The sequence below is a fragment of the Canis lupus genome, chromosome 26, assembly GCF_011100685.1.
Source record: "Canis lupus familiaris isolate Mischka breed German Shepherd chromosome 26, alternate assembly UU_Cfam_GSD_1.0, whole genome shotgun sequence".
NCBI lineage: Eukaryota > Metazoa > Chordata > Mammalia > Carnivora > Canidae > Canis > Canis lupus.
Window position 1 is genome coordinate 25,130,582 of NC_049247.1, and position 21,772 is coordinate 25,152,353.

The following is a 21,772-nucleotide window of genomic DNA, read 5'->3' on the forward strand; positions in this document are numbered from 1 at the left end:
CCTGAAGTTTCCTCATTTGAAGGAAATAAAAATATCTTCCTTGTAGGGTAGTTTTGAGGATTAGAAAAAAAATGCATTTCTCAACAGACTTCAAGGGAATGAAATACCATAGAGCATATTTCTGTGCATCATGCAGTTAAGTAATGGGTCAAGGACAACTAGGTAACTAAAAGAGCCAGACATGTTTGGAAACTAAGTAACATACTTCTAATAATGCAGGAGGCAGGAATAATCTTGCATGTTGCATGGGATGTGGTGGCTAGATACTAGCTGGAATTAAGATAGGATCCCTACCGTGCCAGGTTTCTGTGTCCATTTCAGACATCTGATTATTAGAGCCTGCTCCCTATTCCTGCAGACTCTGCTTTCCACCCTAATTCCCAGACTAGGAAGCACAAAGAATGGGTCATGAGCTCCCTTTTTTTTTTTTTTTAAGATTTTATTTATTTATTCATGAGCAACATAGAGAGAAAGGGGGCAGAGGGAGAAGCAGGCTCCCCATGGGGAACCTAATGGGGGACTCGATCCCAGGGCCCCATCATCACCACCTGAGCTGAAGGCAGACACTCAACCACTGAGCCACCCAGGCGTCCCTGGGTCATGAGCTTCTTAACAGAATGGGGCTACATGTTAAAAGACTGTTAGTGTGGAGGCTCTGGTGTCAGACTGGTTGTGAGCCTTTCAGCAACTGCACTAACCTCCCTGAACTTTGGACTTCTCATCTGTAGAATGGGGCTAATTGTGTTTTTTTTGTCAGATTGCTGTGAGAGGGAACTGAGATGAAACATCTGTGTGATTAGCTCAGACCCTGGCATGTAGTAAATTCTCCATACATGTACCTGTGTGGGGGAAAAGAGGGGGGAGAATAGGGGCTAGGGGGTACCAGGTGGTGAACCAGCTTGATTGGGCCAGTCAGCTGTTTTCCCTGAATGAGAGAGAGGGGAAGAGAGAGAGAGAGAGAGTGTGTGTGTGTGTGTGTGTGTGTATAAAAATGCACTGGGCCTGGGTGACCTCTCCTATGCCTCTTGTCTCTGAAAATCGGTGATGACCCTGTTGGACCTTGCAAAGTTAAGTCCTCCGGCCCTGACTGAGTCGCAAAGGTGATTTTTGCCCCTCACAACAGCTTTCTCCTGAGAAGGAGTTCCTTTTAGCCAAGGGTGAGGAGGGCATCACCCAGACTGGTTCTACTCAGGGAAGGAAGTGCCTGTAAAATTAAAACAGACAGCAGTGCACACAGGATTCCAGGTAACAGGGCAGTGTCTTGGAAAATAGTTTCATGTGCCACCAATTCATCATCCTAATGATAATGAACATGTCATTCTGATAACCAGAACAGAGCTACTCAGTTCTCTCTGTGCCCTGCTCTCTGGAAATCAATTTTTATCATCACAAACTGACACAAGAATTTGGAGGGCATGAGAAACCCTTGGTAATGAAATTTTCCTCAAAAGTCAGCCTGATGCCTCTAGTTTGCAGTTTGGAGCTTGAAGGAATATCATGGTCAAGGGGACCGGCTCCTGCCACCTGAGGCCTGAGCTGGTGTTAGGCTTTCTTCCCTCTCTCATCTCCTGACCCCCAGCCAGTGACTCTCACAAGCTGGCATGGCTCAGGGGCTCAGCCCAGCAAGGACTCACCTGCTTCTCTTCACTTCCATCACCACCACCCCACCCCTGGTCCCTGTGACCATTTCTCACTTTGGTCCTAAAGCAGTCTTCATCATGATCTCTGCTTCCATAATGGCCTTTGGCAGCCTGCATCCAGGGTTCACCTTTCCACAGTGTATTAGCTTGGGCTGCTATAATAAAACACCCTAGGGCAGCCCGGGTGGCTCAGCGGTTTAGCGCCACCTTCAGCCCAGGGCCTGATCCTGGAGACCTGGATTCAAGTCCCACGTCAGGCTCCCTGCATGGAGCCTGCTTCTCCCTCTGCCTGTGTCTCTGCCTCTGTGTCTCTGCCTCTGTGTGTGTGTGTGTGTGTGTGTGTGTGTGTGTGTGTATGTCATGAATAAATAAATAAAATCTTTAAAAAAACAAAACAAAACACCCTAGACTGGGGGCTTCATGAGGGCATTGACTTCTTACAGTTCTAGAGGCTGAAAAGTCCAAGATTAGGGTGCTGGCACATGGAGTTCCTGATGAGGGGCCCTCTTCTGGCTTGCGGATGGCTGTCTTCTGTGTCCTCAGGTGGCAGACATACGGAGCTCTGGTCTCTCTTCTTACAAAGACATTAATCCCATGGCCTCACCCTCATGGCCTCATCTAAACCTGATCAGTTCTCAAAGGCCCCCACCTCCAAATATAATCACTTGGTGACTAGGGCTTCGACATGTGAATTTTAGGGGCATCCATTCAGTCCATAACAAGTGGCTTTCTTTCCTTTAGGATAAAGGCCAAAATCCTTATGACGAACTGGAAGGTCCCGTGTCATCAAGGCCCGCCCTCCTCTTCTAGTCTCATCTTCTATCATTCTCTTCTTCACTCTTGGACCCCAGTGACAGGAGCTTTTCTCCACACTGCTATAGGCACCAGGTTTCCTGCTGTAGTGCCTTGGCACACATTGTTCCCGTGCCTGGTTAACTTAGTCATCTAGTCAAATCCTACATCTTAGATTCACAGAGTTCCAGCGCCCCTCCTTTCAGCTCTTCTCCCAGTTCTACTTTTGTGTTTGTATGACTGGGATTTGATTAGTGCTTTCATGAGACTGTAAGCCCATGAACTCCCACAGGGCAGCTGCGTATTGATTCTTCAGCACCTAGGCTGGCACTTGGGAGGACTTCATTAGGTACTGCCTTAGGCATACTGATGGGGAGATAGACACAAAAATGTTTATTTAAACAATGGAACAAAAAAAAAAAAAAAGGAACCCTTTCTTTCCTAATGGATAATTTTTTTTAACATTTTATTTATTCATGAGAAAGAAAGAGAGACAGAGACATAAGCAAAGGGAGAAGCAGGCTCCTCACAGGGAGCCCGATGCAAGACTCCATCCCCAGACCCCGGATCACGCCCTAAGCCAAAGGTAGACGCTCAACTATAAGCCACCCAGGCATCCCCCCAATAGATAATTTACACCAGACCCTGAACTATAACCCAACAAACATAGAACCATTAATTATGTGGGAGATTGGAGAAGGCTGCAAGCCCCCAGCAGGTGTAGGGTGTGATGGCCTCAGAGATGCTACCACAGGCCCCCAGGCTTTTGCAGAATGCACTTTGAAGCCACGGTTGTTAGGGCTGCAGTTTTCAGCATGCTCACCGGAACCCTGGGAAATCAGAGTCAGTGTGGGCTTTTTACCCTTTGATCTGTTTTCTGTCTTTGGAGACATGAGTAAACAAAAGACTCCTGTCCCCCAGGGCTCATTTCCCCCCAGAGAAACCTAGGGTCATCTTAATCAACTATTGCTCTAACCTAAACCATCCACCCTCAGTCAGGTTGTTATCAGAAATCTATGTGCAAGACTTTTGCCAAGAGCACAGTTTTACCTGCAGGACATTCATTTCATTCCCAGCTCCTGAAAACATGTTCAGCCTTGCTATGCATTTTTAATTTTTGAAGTGATTGGAAATATTTATAAATCAGGAAGTTTCATACAGAAACTGGTTTTCTGTCTTATATTGTAAAATAAGCTAGAAACTGGGCCTTGCTTCCTTCCCAGTGATAATTGCATGACCTTGGAGCAGCCTGTGGCCTTTCCTTTTTTTTTTTTTAAATACTTAGTCAGCTGTGCCAATATATATCTACCAGTCCCTCTTCATACTTTTGTTTGCCACCTTTGCTCTAGAAGAGTGTTGTCCAGTAGAACTTGTTGCAGTGATGGAAATGCTCTGTATGTGTGCTATCCAACACAGATGGCTAGTCACACCTGGTTAGTGAGCATTTAATAAGAGGCTGGTGCAACTAAGGACCTGAATTTTACACTTTGTTTTTTTTTTAATTTTTTAAAGATTTTATTTATTTTATTCATGAGAGGGAGGGAGAGACATAGGCAGAGGAAGAAGCAGGCTCCATACAGGGAGCCTGATGTGGGACTCAATCCCAGACTCCAGGATCATGCCCTGGGCCGAAGGCAGATGCTCAGCTGCTGAGCCACCCAGTTGTCCATACATTTTATTTTAATTAACTTCTATTTGAATAGCTGCATATAGCTAGTAGCTACTGTATTGCTTGGAACAGGTCTAGACATTTTTTATTTATTTTTAAAGATTTTATTTATTCATGAGAGACACAGACAGACACAGGCAGAGGGAGAAGTAGGCTCCATGCAGGGAGCCTGATGTGGGACTCGATCCCAGGTCTCCAGGATCAGGCCCTGGGCTGAAGGCAGCGCTAAACTACTGAGCCACCCGGGCTGCCCTTTTTTTTTTTTTTTTTTTAATTTTTATTTATTTATGAGAGAGAGAGGCAGAGACATAGGCAGAGGGAGAAGCAGGCTCCATGCACCGGGAGCCCGATGTGGGATTCGATCCGGGGTCTCCAGGATCGTGCCCTGGACCAAAGGCAGGCGCTAAACCGCTGCGCAACCCAGGGATCCCTTTTTTTTTTTTTTAAGATTTTTTTTTTAAGATTTTTATTTATTTATGATAGTCACACACAGAGAGAGAGAGAGAGAGGCAGAGACACAGGCAGAGAGAGAAGCAGGCTCCATGCACTGGGAGCCCGACGTGGGATTCGATCCCAGGTCTCCAGGATCGCGCCCTGGGCCAAAGGCAGGCGCTAAACCGCTGCGCCACCCAGGGATCCCCTTTTTTTTTTTAAGATTTTAAGATCTAGATATTTAAAACGATATCAGCACAGTACTTATTGAGACTCTGAATTTCACATTTTTTCCTACCCTTGTTTACTCTTTTTTTCACTTTTTTCTATCCTTGTTCCCTGGATTTTCTCATTTATTTATTTTATCTTATTATATGTCTATTGATAACTTCTTCCTTTTTTTAGAGTGGTGCTGAGATATGAAAATATAAATAACCATTCAGAATCAGGGGTTGGGATGGACATATGGAAGAGGGAGGCTGTACTGTGGAGAAAATGTGGTTCAATTGAGATCGCACATCTCGAGCTTCTCCTGGGCATAGAGCTGTCCTAATATGGACATTCCTTGTATCATGTCTGTTTTTCCTTCCCACTCCCAGATGGTAAGCTTCATGAGGGCCGGTGGGAAGAGGTTTGATTTGGAAAGATGTTACATCCTTCCCTGATAGTATAAACCTTGGAAAACCTGGTTATGGAGCTGAGAGTTATTCCCAAACTTCTCTGAATATGAAATTCTGTCACCAGTCCCTTTACGATGCCTCTAAATGCCCTAACGGAGCCAGGTGAGGGGAAACCAGGAATGCCACTTAGCCCATTTTGTCTCCAGGTAAGACAAAGTAACATGTTATGTCTACCACCCTCAAGTTATATTGGTAGGGTTGGACTGGCAGACTTGGCAGCTTCCTGGTGGCTGCCGGTACTCCAGTGTAAGGCAGTGGGGCTGACAGGCACATGAGTTGGAGGGTCCTTGGGGGTGCCTGTTGTGGATGGTGCTAACCTCTAAGTCATCCCTCGAGGGGCTCTCTCCCTTATGTCCCGTGGCTTTGAGCATATGGGAAAGAGGAAGGAGACAGGATTGGTGTTACTGTTGAGGGCTTGGTTGTTTAATTAACTAAATACCAGACTTTATTTGGTTTCACCAGTTTTTCTATTAATGTCCTTTTTCTGTTCCAGGATCCAGTCCAGGGCACCAAGTTGCATTTCGTTTTCATGTCTCCCTAGTGTCTTCTGGTCTGTGACAATTTCTGTCTTTCCTTGTTTTTTAATGACTTTAGAGAGTCTTGAGGAGCCCTGGCTAGATATCCTGCAGAATGCCTCTGAATCTGGGCTGGTTTGGTGTTTTTCTCATGGTGGAGTTAGGGGTTTTTGACAAGAATACCTCAGTGGTGAAGTATGCTTCTCATCACATCATACTAGGGGGTACATGGGTTCCACAAAACTTCGTTGGTTCGTTCACTGCAACTCTTGAAGGCAGGGGTGTCCACCTCTGTAGGGAGAGTTTTGGACAGGTTCTTTTTTTAAAAAAAAAAAAAATTTATGTATTTGTCATGAAAGACACAGAGAGAGGCAAAGACATAGGCAGAGGGAGAAGCAGGCTCCCTGTGAGGAGCCTGATACAGGACTTGATCCCAGGACCCTGGGATCATGACCTGAGCCAAAGCAGATGCTCAATCACTGAGCCACCCAGGTGTCCCATTGTACAAGGTTCTTAAAATGGAGTTGCCTCCAGGACCTCTGGCTCGCTTAGTCGATGGAATGTGAATCTCTTGATCTCAGGGTTGTGAGTTTGAGCCCCACTTTAGGTGTAGGAATTACTTTAAAACAATTTAACAACAAAAAAATGGAGTTGTACCCAACAGCAAGCACCTCCCTCCACTTGCCTTTTCTAGGCTTCTGCTCAAAGACTGCACTTCTGTCCATCCAGCTTTCTTTGTCCTCCTATTTATTCCAAAAAGTTACTTCAGGTGGATTATGGAAGCAAATGCAACGTCCAGAATAAAATGTGACTAAATGGGGAAATTCAGGAAAAGAAAAACATAAGATAGAACATCATCTGAGGTCTTATAAAGCATCTAGAGTTTTGTGCTAAATTCAGTCCCAAAATATCTGGGAGCCAAAGAAAAGTGGGAAACCTCTATTCTAGGATTCAAGGTGGTCATAAGATAAAGACAAACCATTTGCTAGGGAGAAACATAACCTTTTCGTGGTATTAAGATCTAAGCAGTCTCTTGAGAGATGGACATTGTATGATACAGAGCAGGGGATCAGGAAACTATGGGGCAAATCTGACCCACCATCTACTTTTGTAGATAATTCTCACTGCAACAGGGCCACGCCCATTCATTTCCATTGTCTGCTACTCCTGTTCTTCATGCTGAGTGGAGTGGTTTCAACAGGGCCATCTAGCCCATAAAGCCTAAAATAATTACCCTCTGCTCCTTTACCAAAAATGTTTGCCAATTTCTGATTTAGAGGATAACTCCTTAACCACATACCTGCTAAAATAAAGCTGTAGGAACCATATACGTTTCTGGTAGCTTAGGTTGGTGGAGCAGATCTCAGGTGCCATAGATGAGAGTTTACCCACTACAGGAGTCTGGAAGGTGGCACCTAGAGCTGGATCTAGCCCCCCCACCCCCCTCACACAGTTAGCTTTTTCATTTAATTTGTAGTACCTGTTTCTAAGTCTTGCTGGTTAGTGGCAGATGGTGATTAGTGATTGCAAGCTGCTTCTTGATGTACTTCTCTGTGTATTATGGTGCTAGCAAAGTCTGTGTGGTCCTTTTATTGCAAATCATTGAGCCTGATGTAGGGGAATGGTTCTTTTAGAACTGGAGGCAACTTTGTCTCCCAGGGCACATATGATTGTATTTGGAGATATTTTTAATTGTCACAGCTGGGAATGGGGAGTGGTGATGGGGGCTGGTGTTACTGGCATCTAGTAGGTGAAAGCCAGGGATGCTGCTCAACATCTTAAAAGGCACAGCTCCATCCCTCAAAAGACTGATCTGGCCCCTAATGGCAATGGTGCCAAGGCTGAGAAACCCCATTTTAGAAGGAGTGATTTTTACAACATCCAACAAAATATTTGGTTATAGAAAGCTCCATTCTGAAGTATTCAAGAACCCCATATGAGAGGGACTAGGAGTCAGATTTTTCCTGGAGTGCTCTGGAAGGCTTGCTATTCTCTCCAGATATCTGCCATGGGGTACAGCCCTTCTAAGCAAATAGGTCATACTCCCATGCTCAAAGATGTTTAAAAGGAATGAGACCAATATAAAACCATTACATGAAGCAGAATTTGGCAGCTGCCAGAAGAGGGTTATAGAGATCCAAAGGAGAGGGGGAGAGAGAGAGAGAGAGGGAGAGAGATGGTTCTTCTTTGGGATCTGGAGTGGAGTGAGTCAGAAAACATTTTACTGAGGGAGCAGCATTTGAAATGGCCATCAAGACTGATAGGTTTTTAGCCTGTGCTTGTAGGGAAGGGCACCTCAGGTCAGCAGAACACACAGGATTAAACACATGGGGTTTGATTTGGCTAGAAATATATATGTGGATGAATAGCAAGCCATGCAGGGCCATCACAGGTCAGGGCTGTTTGTGCTGGATCCACAGGGCCCTGTGAGTTTGGTAGCTCATGGGGAGACCTGAAAGATTTCAGAGTCATGGAGTGATGGGATTAGAACTGTCTTTTAGGAGGAAGAAAATGGAGGTGGCTGGCAGGTGGGGTCTCCAGGGGAGAGGCTACAGTTGAGGAAGTTGATTAGGAGACTTAGAACCTTCCCCTGGTAGAACAGGCATGACTTAGAGATACATGTGAGTCAGCAGGGACAAGGTCACAGGACTAAGCCTCTCTTTAGAGGTAAAGCTGGAGAAGGAAGGGAGCTATTAGATGCCCCTGAGATTGAGCCTGGGCGCTTAGAAGGTTGATTGTCCCGCTGACAGACACGGGAAAGCAGGATTGGGATGGAAAAGGGTGAACCATGGTAAGGGAGGGCACTAGCTGGGATATTCATCCATTTGTCTCTAATTGTGTTCTCTCTCTCCCACTTCTCAGTCTCATGCTTCTGACTTCCTTACTGTTTCAGTGGAGATTCTTCTTTGGTGTATATCTGTGATATACACTGTGGTAGTGTATATCAGGAATGCTTCTGACTTCCTTACCGTTTCAGTGGAGATTCTTCTTTAGTGTATATCTGTGGTTTGAGTCAGGGGCTGGAGCCATTTCTTTGGTTCTGGGGATTCACTGTGAACGATGGATTCCTGTCAGCCTTGGTGTGGGGTTCAGGAATTCCCATTGCTCTGATGGAAGGCACTCTGCACGAGACTGGGCTGGACTCCTTTAGCTCTTCTACCAGGGACCACTGGGGACTGGGAAGGAAAGAGGTATGGGAAGGACCACATATGTAAATAGCCTTAAAGAATTTTGTTGCTTTGTTCATTTTCAAATTTTCTACAGGTGTCTTTGGACCAGACGGCCACCCCGGTGTTAGACAGCACCAGTTTAGGGGTAAGCACAGGCCAGTCTGTGGACAGAGGCAACAGCCAGGCCTTTGGGAACTCCCAGAACTCAGGGGAACAGAGCTTCCCCTCTGCAAACTCCAGTGATAGCAGGTGAGATTCAGAATGCCCAAACTCATACTTCTGGCAGTGGGGATGGTCTGGCCAAAGGCTATGGAGCCTGGGGAGTCCAGAGTCCTGGGCCCAAGTTCTGACTCAGCCATGAGTTCTGCCTAGAAGCCCAGGCCAGTCAGGTCTTACCAGCACCTGTTTAATGGGGGCTAAGGATCTATGCCCTGCCTTCCTTACCAAACAGCTAAAAGGTACCCACAGAGACACAGAAAAGTGTCAGGCATCGTACAGGAGTGGGCTATGGGAAGGGGGCCTGGACCCAGTCTGTCCTGTTCATTATGGCACCTGGCGTGATGCCTGGTACATCATTGCAGGCAGTCAATATCTGCCACTTGAGGAAATGAAAAGCAGATAAGTTGCTGGTTGTGCTCGAATATGGCTGTTCTTTTCCTATTCTTAAGTATCCAGAGGGAAAAGAATCTGCTTGGACCTCAATTACTTGAGAAAGAGCCCCAGGTTGTTTTTTTTTTTTCTTTTAAGATTTTATTTATTCATTTGTGAGAGAAAATGAATGAGAGAGCACAAGCAAAGGGAAAAGCAGAGGAAGAGGAAGAAGCAGACTCCGTGCTGAACAGGGAGCCCTACGAAACATGGGGCATGACCCCAGGACCCCGGGATCATGACCTGAGCTGAAGGCAGACGCTTAACTGACTGAGCCACCCAGGTGCCCCAGAGCCCCAGCTCTTAATGTAATTTGTCAAATCTGAAAAACTTCTTTTTGATTTCCTTCCCAGCTATGTTAGCCTTATAATACTGTGCCTACTTTGTTCTGGTTGCCTCACTGTACTACTGACTTGGGAAGTCCTTGGTTAAATGGTCTCAGATTTGACTTTGGCGTCCTTCATCTGAGAGCAGAAGGGCCCCTGCGACAGCTCACCTGGCAGGCCCCTGTCAGCAGTCACTCAGCGCCCTGTCACTTGGTCTGTACCAGTTTTCCTGCATCTGGTGCAGTGCACCTCACTCACCCTGGCCAGTAGGGATGATGATCACTTCAGAGGCAGCAAGCTGCCTAGACTTCTCTAGACTCTTCTGTCCCCCCAGACCTATATCCCTATCAAGCCCAGCTGATTTTTCAGCTCTGCACATGAAGGAGTTTGGAGGGGCTGCCAAGTGCACAGGGAGGGAGTGCATTTCTCTGCTTCCTCATTGAGCAGCAGGTAGTGTTCTGCTTTTGGAAGAAAAGGGGAACTGAGGATTCTTAGGCTGGAGATGAGAAAACCAAAAATGACACAAATCAGGACCAATGACGAAAATTACAAAGAACAGGTCCCATTTTGTGATAAAGAACTGCCTCAGGGAAATGGGCTGCATAGAGGAGCTAAGTTCTCTGCCATCAAAGATGTTTACACAGGGATCCCTGGGTGGCGCAGCGGTTTGGCGCCTGCCTTTGGCCCAGGGCGCGATCCTGGAGATCCGGGATCGAATCCCACGTCGGGCTCCCGGTGCATGGAGCCTGCTTCTCCCTCTGCCTGTGTCTCTGCCTCTCTCTCTCTCACTGTGTGCCTATCATGAATAAATAAAAAAATTTAAAAAAAAAAAAAAAAAAAAAAGATGTTTACACAGACGAGACAGCCTCTTGTCCAGACTCTTGTAGCAGGGACTCAAGCATTAGAAGGAAGTTCACTTTGTGGGAGGTTTTCACAGGCTTTTTTAAACCTGAGATTCTGAAATGCTCCACTGAGTCCTGGACCCTCCAAATAAGAAGAGGAGGCTGACACTGAGGAAAGAGAGAGGTTTTATGGACTTGAGGAGCTTCTAGAATAAAGCCCCAGATTTAGTGTATTGGGTGACTATGAGTATCCCATGCCTAGTGATCTGGGCTCAGCTGCTGAGTATTACACATGTTTAAAGGTATTGTCAGACCACTGAAGAAGAACTCAGGCAACAGGTGGTAGAAAGGTCTGGGCTCTGGAAACAGGCACACCTAGATTCAAATCCAGATCCTGACACTTCTAAGGTCTTTAACCATCACCTGTTACTTTAGCTTCTCTGAGTTTCTTTTTCTTTCTTTCTTTTTTTTTTTTTTTAAGATTTATTTATTTATTTATTTATTTATTTATTTATTTATTTATTTATTTATGAGAGAGAGAGAGAGAGAGAAAGAGAGAGAGAGAGAGGCAGAGACACAGGAGGAGGGAGAAGCAGGCTCCATGCCAGGAGCCCGATGCGGGACTCGATCCCGGGACTCCAGGATCGTGCCCTGGGCCAAAGGCAAGCACTAAACCGCTGAGCCACCCAGGGATCCCCTTCTCTGAGTTTCAAAAGGTTGATATTATTATGTTCAGTACTGTTTACCATTTGGGACTTTGTGGGTATCAGCCCTTCTCTTGGTATTTTATACACATTTATCACAACAACCCCAAAGGATAGAAACAGTATCATCCCCCAGCTGGTAAGTGATGATACTGGAATTCTGTCTCTGGTGCTTTTACTCAGATTACCTAGCGTTTTCTGGTGAGGTTAAATGGTGGGGAAGGCCTTGCGGGTAACACCAGAGCAGTCCAGAGAGATCTCTTGGAAGTTGTTGAAATGTTAGTAAAAGCAGAGATACTTATATAAAGTGGTTGAGGCGTTATTAGAAGGGGAGATGCTTATTAAGATGTGTCCAAGTTTGGATACAAAATCACTTTGATTCTTTTTTTTATCTTAATGTGTATGCTTTGGAAGTAGGAAACCCCACGTTAGATATCCATAGGATGTAGCTGTCTAGCATTTGCTTGAACACGTTCAGTATCAATGTCATCCTTGGCCTCTAGCTGTGTAAGAACTAAAAATGGTAGTTCCTAAGGTTCATGCTCTTGATCGTGCATGTCCCCCCTTGCTTTGCTGACTGAACACTCTGTTTACAGCTCTCAGCAGCTGGCAGCAAGCTCTTTAACCTCATCCTCCACCTTGACAGAGATCCTGGAAGCCATGAAGCACCCCTCGTAAGTGGTTTGTCATGAGCGGGAGTACAAGGGCGGGAGGATCTCATAGCCCTGAGTCACAGGGATGCTCAGGTAGTATGATTTGGTGGATTCATACCTGGCTGTATTGCTCACCAACTGTGAGACCCTGTATAAGTTACTTTACCCCTCTGAGCCTGTTACCTTGTTTGTAAAATGGAATACTTGTGGCTAAGTCATAGGTTTGATGTAAGGATCAAATGAAATAATTACGTAAATTATCTAGTATAATGCTCAACAACTATAGGTAATTCTCTTAAGTGTCAGATCTTTCTTCCTTCCTCTTCTCCTTTTCCCCCTATAACACCTTCCTTTCCTGTCTTGCAGGTTTCTGTGGGTTTAGAAATAGGGTAGAGAAATTGTACCATGCAGAGCCTTACTTCAGAGATTAAATGCTTTAGTGGGAGTCCCTTCTTTTTCATGTTCTCTTTCTGCTTGTTGCCACTGTGCACACTTACCCTGCTCCCTGCCCGCCACATTGCATTCAGGACAGGGGTCCAGCTGCTCTCAGAACAGAAGGGCCTCTCACCATGCTGCTTCATCAGTGCGGAGGTGGTGCACTGGCTGGTGAATAACGTGGAGGGTGTCCAGACCCAGGCGATGGCTATCGACATCATGCAGGTGAGACCACGCTTAGCACAATGGAAGGACAATTCTGCTTATCTCATTGCATTTGTCTCCCACCTTGACTGGGCTCCTTGAGGGCTAGGCTACCTCTTATTATCCCATTTCCATATCACCATACTGTTTGGCACATGGTCGGCACTTAGCAAACACTTGCTGAATTTAGTGACACTGTTCAGACCTGGAATTAAACTGGAGAGAAGAATAGGAAAGATCAAGTTGACTGATGTGGTTTACACCATCCGGTCCAGAGGCCCCCACTGGAAATCAGTACCATTTGCTGACAGCTGGTTTGTCATCCCTGAAATGTAAAACCAGTAACTAATTTGGATAAGCATGGGATCCTCTGTTCTCTCTTTGAGGGTCTCAGTAGGCAGTTTTGCATGGCCTTTGCCCTATTACTTATACTCCCATCTCCCTGTGAATCAGATTTCCTTGTTCACACAATGGAATGCTTTTATGGCAGTTAAAATGAATGAGCTGGAGGTACACATATCAACATGGACAAATGTTCATAGCATGATGTTCACTGAAAATCCAGTGTACAGAATGATAATTGTATTATACCCTTTATTTAAAATTTAAAATCTCACAAAAATACCTCATATTCTTTATCAGTATGTGTGTGTATAATAAAATTTTAAAAACATGCATGAGAATAATATCACACTAACCATTTATTTCTGGTGAGAGGAAGAGGAATGGGGCATGGAAGAGTCCACAGGATACTTTTTTTTTTTTTTTTTTTAATAAAAAGATCTGAAGTCAGTATAGCAAAACGTTAAGTTTGTTGAAGTTGCATAGTGGTATACCTGGATATTCTTTATACTTTGCCATATGTTTGAAATAATTGATGACCCTGTAATATGCATTTACATTGTGTAATATAATTTACATCAGGAATAACATTGTAGAGCAGTCATCATGACTGATGGGGTCTTCTCAATGTTCCCATCACTTCCTTGACTCTAGTGAACTAAGGACTGCACCTCTAAGATGTCCCTCCACAGGAATTTCAGAGTTTCAATGTCTCTCCTTCTAGAAAATGCTGGAAGAGCAACTCATCACACACGCATCTGGTGAAGTCTGGCGGACCTTCATCTATGGCTTCTATTTCTACAAGATAGTCATGGACAAAGAACCTGACCGAGGTCAGAGATGAGGCGAATGCTGTTACCCACAGGGGCAAGGGTTTTTCATGGTGGCTTGCTTTTTCAAATGATGGTTCTTCTTGAGTTCCTGGGGTGACTTTGTATTCTAAGTAGACAGATCTGTCAACTTCCTGAGCATTTGTACTTAATTTAAGTATAACTGGAGTGACGAGTATTTCTTAAAGCTATGGTATGTTCTTGGTCAGAACAGTGTGGATGGAAGATAAGCCTAAAAGAGGCCAAGGGATCTGGTGTGAGGAAATTCCCATGGGCCATTTTTTAGTTGCTATTTTTAATTTTAGTGCTCCTCCCCCACCCCCATCCAGTGCAGGTGGCTCTGAGTATAAGCTAACAGGCTGTGATCTGTAACTTACAGCACTTTTTACTTGCTGGCTCCATTTCTTTGTCCTTTATGTCTTGTCTTGTCTTGTCTTGTCTTTTCTTTTCTTTTCTTTTCTTTTCTTTTCTTTTCTTTTCTTTTCTTTTCTTTTTTCTTTTCTTTCTATTTTTTTCTATCCTTTCCTTTCTTTTCTTTTCTTTTCTTTTCTTTTCTTTTCTTTTCTTTTCTTTCTTTTCTTATTCTTTATTTGGGAGAGAGAGGAGAAAGCAAAAGCTGGGGGAGCAGCAAGGGAGAGGGGGAGCAAGGCTTCCTGCTGAGCACAAAGCCCAATGTTAGGCTTGATCCCTGGGACTCCCGCATCATGACCTGAGCCAAAGGCAGACATTCAACCAACTGAGCCACCCAGGAGCCCTAGGCTCCATTTCTTAACCCAGAAAGACTATCAAATCCTAGCAAGTTTTCTGAGATACATTTTAACTTTCTTTTTCTTTTAATGAGAAAGCACAATTCCCAAGAGGAGACCAATATCCAGCAAGGTCAGAGCTGGCTCACAGTGCTGGAGTCACCCAGGATTCAGACCTGTATCTCCAGTCCACTCAGAACCCACAGGGACCTTGGCTGGAAGTGACACCCATCCTGCAGACAAATGGCTTCTCAGCCTCTGCGTTTCGGGAATCATACATATATCAGATGAAGCAGCTAGTGGCCCCTTGCTATGCTCTTTTATCCAAGAATATGTAGAAGTGGATCCGAGCAGACTTTTTCTGGTAGCCATAGTGTGTCTGTTGCTGCCTCTCCCCTTAAATTCTCACTTGGACTAATAGATACCTAGTTTACCTTCAAATAGGAAAAAAAACCTGGTTACTATTATCAGCTCCAAAATTAAAGGTATGAAACTGAGGATAAAAAAATCTCGTTTAATTGAAGGATAGTTCACGTAACATAAAATGAACTATTCTAATGTGAACACTTCACTGGCATTTAGTACGTTCCTGGTGTTGTGCAAACACCACTACCTCTGTTCAGGGTCCAAATCGTTTTCATCACCCTGAAAGGAACTCTGGTGCCCATTAACAGTCACTGCCAAACTCCTCCTCCCCACTGCCCCTGACCACCACCGATCTGCCTTCTGTCTCTAAGGATTGGCCAATTCTGGACATTTCATTTAAGTGGCATCATGTATCCTGTGGTCTTTTGTGTATGACTTCTTTCACTTAGCATAGCATTTTCAAGGTGCAGCCTTGCATCAGTAAGAAAGTAAGTGTTTGTACTGAGGGCACTTTCTCTCCCCTTGGCTTTTCCCAGTGGCCATGCAGCAGCCCACCACCTGGCACACGACGGCGGGGGAGGACTTCGCCAGCTTCCAGCGCAAGTGGTTTGAGGTGGCCTTTGTGGCCGAAGAGCTGTTGCACTCCGAGATCCCTGCTTTCCTCTTGCCCTGGCTGCCCAGCCGACCAGCCTCCTATGCCAGCAGGCACAGCTCCTTCAGCCGCAGCTTTGGAGGGCGGAGCCAGGCAGCTGCACTTTTAGGTAGATGCTTGACCCAGACGGGGCTGGGGATGCATTGGTGGGGGGCCGAGGGAGAGTGGCAGTCAGCCAAGGGAACAGTGCCATGTGGGCCAGGATTGGAGCTCCTGAGGCTGTCATCCTGGTACTCGGTCTGCATTGTGGGCTCCTGTGCTAGCTCCCACTAAGTGGACAATAACTCATATTGTCCCAACCAATAAACAATGGTCATCAGCTCTCAAATAAGGCCCAGTGCTAAACCTGCACAAATAGGAGAGAATAGACAATGTGGCCACTTTTCCCAAGAAGAATCCAGACTACAGGGATGGTGAGCTGGTGCTCACTGCTGGCTAAGTGCCTGCCTGAAGCCTTCCCAGGACCTTAGTGTCCTAGGATCTCAGAAAAGGAAGGAGTCTCAGAGGTTAGGTTATCCATTTCAAACTCTGATATTAAGCGTGAATCTTCCCTCTGCCCTCTGCAAATGTGCTTACCACATTGAGGGTTGTAAACTGGGAGTCTTCCCTCCTTACCTTGATTCCTACAGCTCCAAGATGGGGGTGAACACCCACTTACTGAATGGTGGTGACCTCTGATAGGAAATGGGACCTCTACTCTCAAGGACTGGACTGATGGGTTGGGATGTAAACTGTCTTTAGACAGTGCATGCTCTAGGCAAGGTGTCATGAGATTTATCTTAATGGCAGGTTGGAGAGATCCTAAAAACCCTCCAGAAGGAAGGAAGGAAATGTAACATAGACCAAAGTCTAGGGAAATTCTACTTTTCACTTAGTTTGCTTGGATACGCCCAGCTAATTGGAATTCTAGCTAGTAGAATGGGAATGTTAATAGTCATCACAGTTTCCAGATCCTCAGATTCACTTGGATCCAGATGTGGCTTTGACCTCGCCTTATACCCTCACCCCAGCATGCTCTAGCACTGTGTGTGAGAACTGAGGGGGGCACGGAGAAGACAAAACTGTGAAGAGAGTGGCTCCTCTTTCCCCCAGGTAGTCACGACTTACCCTCTTCCTTGTGTTGCATTTCTAACTCTGTACTTCCTTGAAGTCCTTTGGAAACCAAGAGGCCACCTACTTCCCTACCTGCTAGTTACCAGTTGCACACCACCCCCCACCAACACCCAGTGCCCAATGTCCCCACTTACTCCTGGGCTCAAGTTACTGCTTCTGGAAAATGCTTAGGCACTGTCCCCCTTGTGTCATCATCCTGGTTCTGGAGGCTATCTTGACAATTTCTGTATGCACATTCTCATTTCCAAAGTCTCCTCCTTCCACAGGCTGGTAAAACCCTTTCCTGGCTGCTGTAATTCAAAGCCCAAGGGGAGATTCATATTATTTCAATTTAGCTTTTTTTTTTTTTTTTTAAGATTTTCTTTATTTATTCATGAGAGACAGAGAGAGAGAGAGAAAGAGAGAGGGGCAGAGACATAGGCAGAGGGAGAAGCAGGCTCCATGCAGGGAGCCTGATGTGGGATTCAATCCTGGGACTCCAGGATCACGCCCTGTGCCAAAGGCAGGTGTCAAACCACTGAGCCACCTAGGGATCCCCTCAATTTAGCTTTGATTCTTAATTACTTCAGAAAATTGCACTTAAAGAGGAGCAGCATGTGGAAAAATAAGTCATCTGTCTAAAACAGGGAGAGTAAGGGAGAAGAGAGGATTTATGTCTTCAGCAGGTAGTTTATTAAGCAGGTGTTCTTCACTTGGGGTCTGCACATGGGCATTAGGGAGTCAACATTGATTCTCAAACCAGACAGAATCTTACTTGTCTGAGTATTTTCTTGAAGATATCCTCTTATTAGCTTTCCAGTTGGCTCCCACAATTGTAGTACAATTTCACTCATCTGCTTCTTTTCCCATCACCCCTCCCACAGGAAGTAGGTTTCTTATCCTTGTAAACCCAACAGGGCATTATCACTGCTAATTCTATCCAGCAACATCCCTCAGACCCAGACCTCTGTGTTAGGATATGAGCTACTTCTTCCCAGTTTTGTTTTGTTTTGTTTTGTTTTTCAGATCAGAGTGTAGACTTGTGCTGTGTCATTTACTTAAGTGAGAAAAATGAGTTATCTTTGAATTGGGCTGTCCTCAGTGGGTTTTTTTTTTTTTTTTTTTTGCCTCAGAAAAAAATTAACATGATTTATAGGGAGAAGAAGGCCTATGTGTCATTTATGATCTCCCCCCCTTTTTTGTTTTTTTGTTTTTTGTTTTTTTTTTTAATTTTTTATTTATTTATGATAGTCACACAGAGAGAGAGAGAGAGAGAGAGGCAGAAACACAGGCAGAGGGAGAAGCAGGCTCCATGCACTGGGAGCCCGACGTGGGATTCGATCCCGGGTCTCCAGGATCGCGCCCTGGGCCAAAGGCAGGCCCCAAACCGCTGCGCCACCCAGGGATCCCATCCCCCCCTTTTTTGTTTGTTTCGACATGTCTCTTTTTAAACATTCCTGATTCTCAATTAGAAATCAGTTTTTCTCAGCCAGAAGCTGTTTTAATATTCCTGATGGTGCAACACAGTCCTGTCTGCTCTGGCCCATGGTGGCTCCTACTTCTCCATTGATGTCATCCTGGGTCACAGAGCTGTGAAGCTACAGGGACATATGAGACCCACAGCACCACATCCTTAAGCCCACTCACACACCCACTGTTACTTCTCAGCCTTTTCTTGATAACCCCACTTGGATCTCAGGTTCAGAGGCTGCCAAGCACCTTGGTCCAAACCTTGATGCATGAACATTTTCCATCCCACTCCTAATAAGTAGGGTGCCAGCTGCTCCTTGAAAACTCCCACCAACAGGGCACTCATCCCTATGACTACTCTTTCCATTGTCAGGGAGCTCCAGTTGCTAACAGTGATCTCTGGTACCCTACCAGAGACTGCAGTCTCTCTCCTTCAGCAGCACTGATCCCCTTCCCAGCACACTGTGAGGCCCCTCACTGTGACCTGGGTGAAGGACACTCAGCCTGCTGCTCCTCTGAGTTTGTCTCTTTTTACCGGGACTCACTGTATCTCACTGTCCCAAGTGGATTAAATCTGTTCTTAGGCAACTAAGGAGTGATTCGGAGAACTTATTGAAAGCTGCAGCTCAGCTGGGGCCTTACACTCTTGTCAACATTGTTAGCCTACTGACTGTGTCCATACTCTCAAATCTCACCCCTGAAGTAGTGAAAGCCAGTGTTATCTTGAGCCTCTCAACCATTTGGCTGAAAAGGACGCTTCCTCAGACCAGCCTGTTGTGAACTGAATATGACAGATGGGAGAGAAGAGATGTGCAAGATCACTGCTGATGTTCATCAAGTGTCCTTTCTTTTGTGACCTGGGCTTTTCCCCCGGGGAAGAATACACTGTCCAAGACCAAGAATTAAGCTTGCTTTCTTTGACTGGGGCTATACAGTCAAAGGCCGTTAATCAGGAACGCCAGGCAGAAACAGAAACTAATTTTGATGAGACTTTTAGCATTGGTGCCACCGCCTCCTTTAGCCCAAAGTGTCACAGACAGCTGAGTAGTATCTGTGGGAGTCATGGACAGGCCTCAGATTGAACATTGGTGAAATTGTAGCTTAAATGGGGAAGAAGGAATGACGGGAGTTTTAACTGGGGTGGCTAAAGGAGAAGGTGAGAGGGGGAGTCTCGGACCTCTTGGCAGCCATGTTTTACTTGGTCCTCACCCCTCATCCATGAAGCAGCTGGGCAGGCACCCTCTTGGTTTGCACACAAGGAACGGAAATGAGAGCTGAAGCAGTGTTCTCGGGCACGTGGCTAAATGGCAGAACTTAGATCTTCCAGCTCCAGAAAAAGAACATTTCCCATTTTTGTATGTTCTGGTTTTGAGAAAATGATAAGCTATATACCCAGCAGCTGAATATCAGTCCACCCAGGTGCCATTCAGTGTCCTGGCTGTAGCTCCCCTGCCGTCTAACAGAAATTCACTAAAATTGCTGACTCAAGAGCCATTTCATCCTTGTCAGTGATAAAAGCCTTTCAGGGCTTCTACCTGTAAAACCCAGATGTAAGCTGACAGCTTCAGATAAAGAGATACCTTTGGATTCATGGAGGTAGGGGAGAATGAGGAGCTGATAATAGTTTGAGGAACCCTACATCTGGCTCTGCCCAGTTAGGCAGAGTGGAACCTGATCTTTCCATTACCTCTGAGCCTGTTTCAGGCCTTTAGTCTGGTCAGGAACCTGAGTGACTTGTCCTTAAAACATCCCTGTCTTGGGTTGAGTAGGATTTCTGAGCAGGAGATCCAGATAGGATGAGCTAGTAGTTTGATACCAACCTGGAATCTGAGCCACACATAGTTGATGGATCAGGGTGTTGAGCTTCATTATGAGGTTTCATTTCTTGAGAAAAATTATAGAATTACTGTCTTCCTGGGTTGAAACCAGAAAAGCAAGACTTCCTCCTCACTGTGGTCTGGGCTGTCTGTCCTATGGTGTCCCTTTGTGGGTCACTGGAGGGGGAAGATCTGGGGTTCAACTTGGCTGAGGTTCCAACTCTGATTTTGGTCAAGGCATTTTTCCTCCAAGGGCTGCTGTTTCCTCATCTGTAAATTAAGGAGTTGGATCAGATTAGAGGAAGGCAAACTATGGCTTAACCAGCCAAATCTGGACCACCATCTGTTTCTTTTATAATAAACCTTATCTTTAAAGCACTTTTAGGTTCACAGCAAAATTGAGTGGAAAATACATAGAGTTTTCACATACTCCTTGCCCAAATACACACGCCACCTCCCCTACCATCCATGCCCTGCACCAGAGTGGGCCATTTGTTACCATCGATGAACCTACATTCACAAGCCATCACCCCAGTCCCTAAGAGTTCACTCTTGGTGTTGTACATTTTTGGTTTCGACATATGTATAATGACGTGTATCCACTATTATAGTATCATACAGAATAGTTTTACTGCCCTAAAAATCCTTCTGTTTTTGTAAATAAAGTTATACTGGAACACTGCCCAGCCTATATTATTTACATAATATCTCCGGCTGCTTGTGCACTACAGTGGCAGGGTTGAGTAACTGAAACAGAGACCACATTAGCCTTTAAAACCCAACCTATTATCTGGCCCTTTATAGGAAAAGTTGGCTGACCCCCAGACTAGATATTTTCATGAAGCTTCTAGGATCTGTGATTTTCCAGTAGGTAATTCTGCAATTTTATATCTGTTTGCCTAGTTGTTTGTTCTTCCACTTCATCCCACTCCTTCTTTTCCCTCTCTCTCCTGGGGCCTCTCCATCGTGCTGACATAGCTGCCACTGTCCCAGAGCAGAGGACTGTGACCCTGGATGTGGACGTGAACAACCGCACAGACCGGCTGGAGTGGTGCAGCTGTTATTATCATGGCAATTTCTCCCTGAATGCAGCTTTTGAGATCAAGCTCCACTGGATGGCTGTGACTGCTGCGGTCCTCTTCGAGATGGTAAGAGCCTCCTCATGTTGTGGTTGGGGCCTTGGCTCACCTTGCAGAGGGGCACAGTGGATGCTTGGTAGAGATTCATGTCACACTCCGATTACCTTTCACCTCGACTATTTGGAATAGCCTTGTAGAAAAATTTAAACACAGTAAAAAAAATTCAAACAGTTGAAAAGAGGATAGATTAGGGTTTCTCAACCTTGGTACTCTTGACATCTAGGGACAGATAATTCTGTGTTCTGGGGGCACTGTCCTGTGCATTATAGGATGTTGGGCAACATCAGTGGCCTCTACCCTAAAGGCCAGTAGCACACCTGCCTTGTGACAACCAAAAATGTCTCCAGATATTGCTACATGTCCCCAGGGAGGAGGAGTATTGCCCCGAGTTGAAAATCACTGGTCTCTAGTGAAAAGTAAGTCCCTCTCCCAACCATACCCTGTTCCTGGGACCTCCATCTAAAAACAACCACCTTGGAGATCCCTGGGTGGCTCAGTGGTTTAGCACCTGCCTTCGGCCCAGGGCGTGATCCTGGAGACCCGGGATCGAGTCCCTCATCAGGCTCCCCACATGGAGCTTGCTTCTCCCTCTGCCTGTGTCTCTGCCT

The 21,772-nt window shown here is 45.6% G+C and overlaps 1 protein-coding gene across 11 annotated transcripts in view; it reads left to right on the forward strand.

Annotated features, from left to right (window-relative positions):
• DEPDC5 (DEP domain containing 5, GATOR1 subcomplex subunit) overlaps window positions 1–21,772 on the forward strand; it is a 125,351-nt gene that overhangs the window by 91,421 nt on the left and 12,158 nt on the right. For all 11 annotated transcript variants that reach the window (XM_038575740.1, XM_038575739.1, XM_038575742.1 and 8 more), the window contains 6 exons: window positions 8,993–9,147; window positions 12,015–12,092; window positions 12,599–12,731; window positions 13,777–13,885; window positions 15,531–15,755; window positions 21,004–21,173. In XM_038575740.1, coding sequence (XP_038431668.1) covers window positions 8,993–9,147; window positions 12,015–12,092; window positions 12,599–12,731; window positions 13,777–13,885; window positions 15,531–15,755; window positions 21,004–21,173 — 870 coding nt within the window. The remainder of the gene's footprint in view (window positions 1–8,992; window positions 9,148–12,014; window positions 12,093–12,598; window positions 12,732–13,776; window positions 13,886–15,530; window positions 15,756–21,003; window positions 21,174–21,772) is intronic.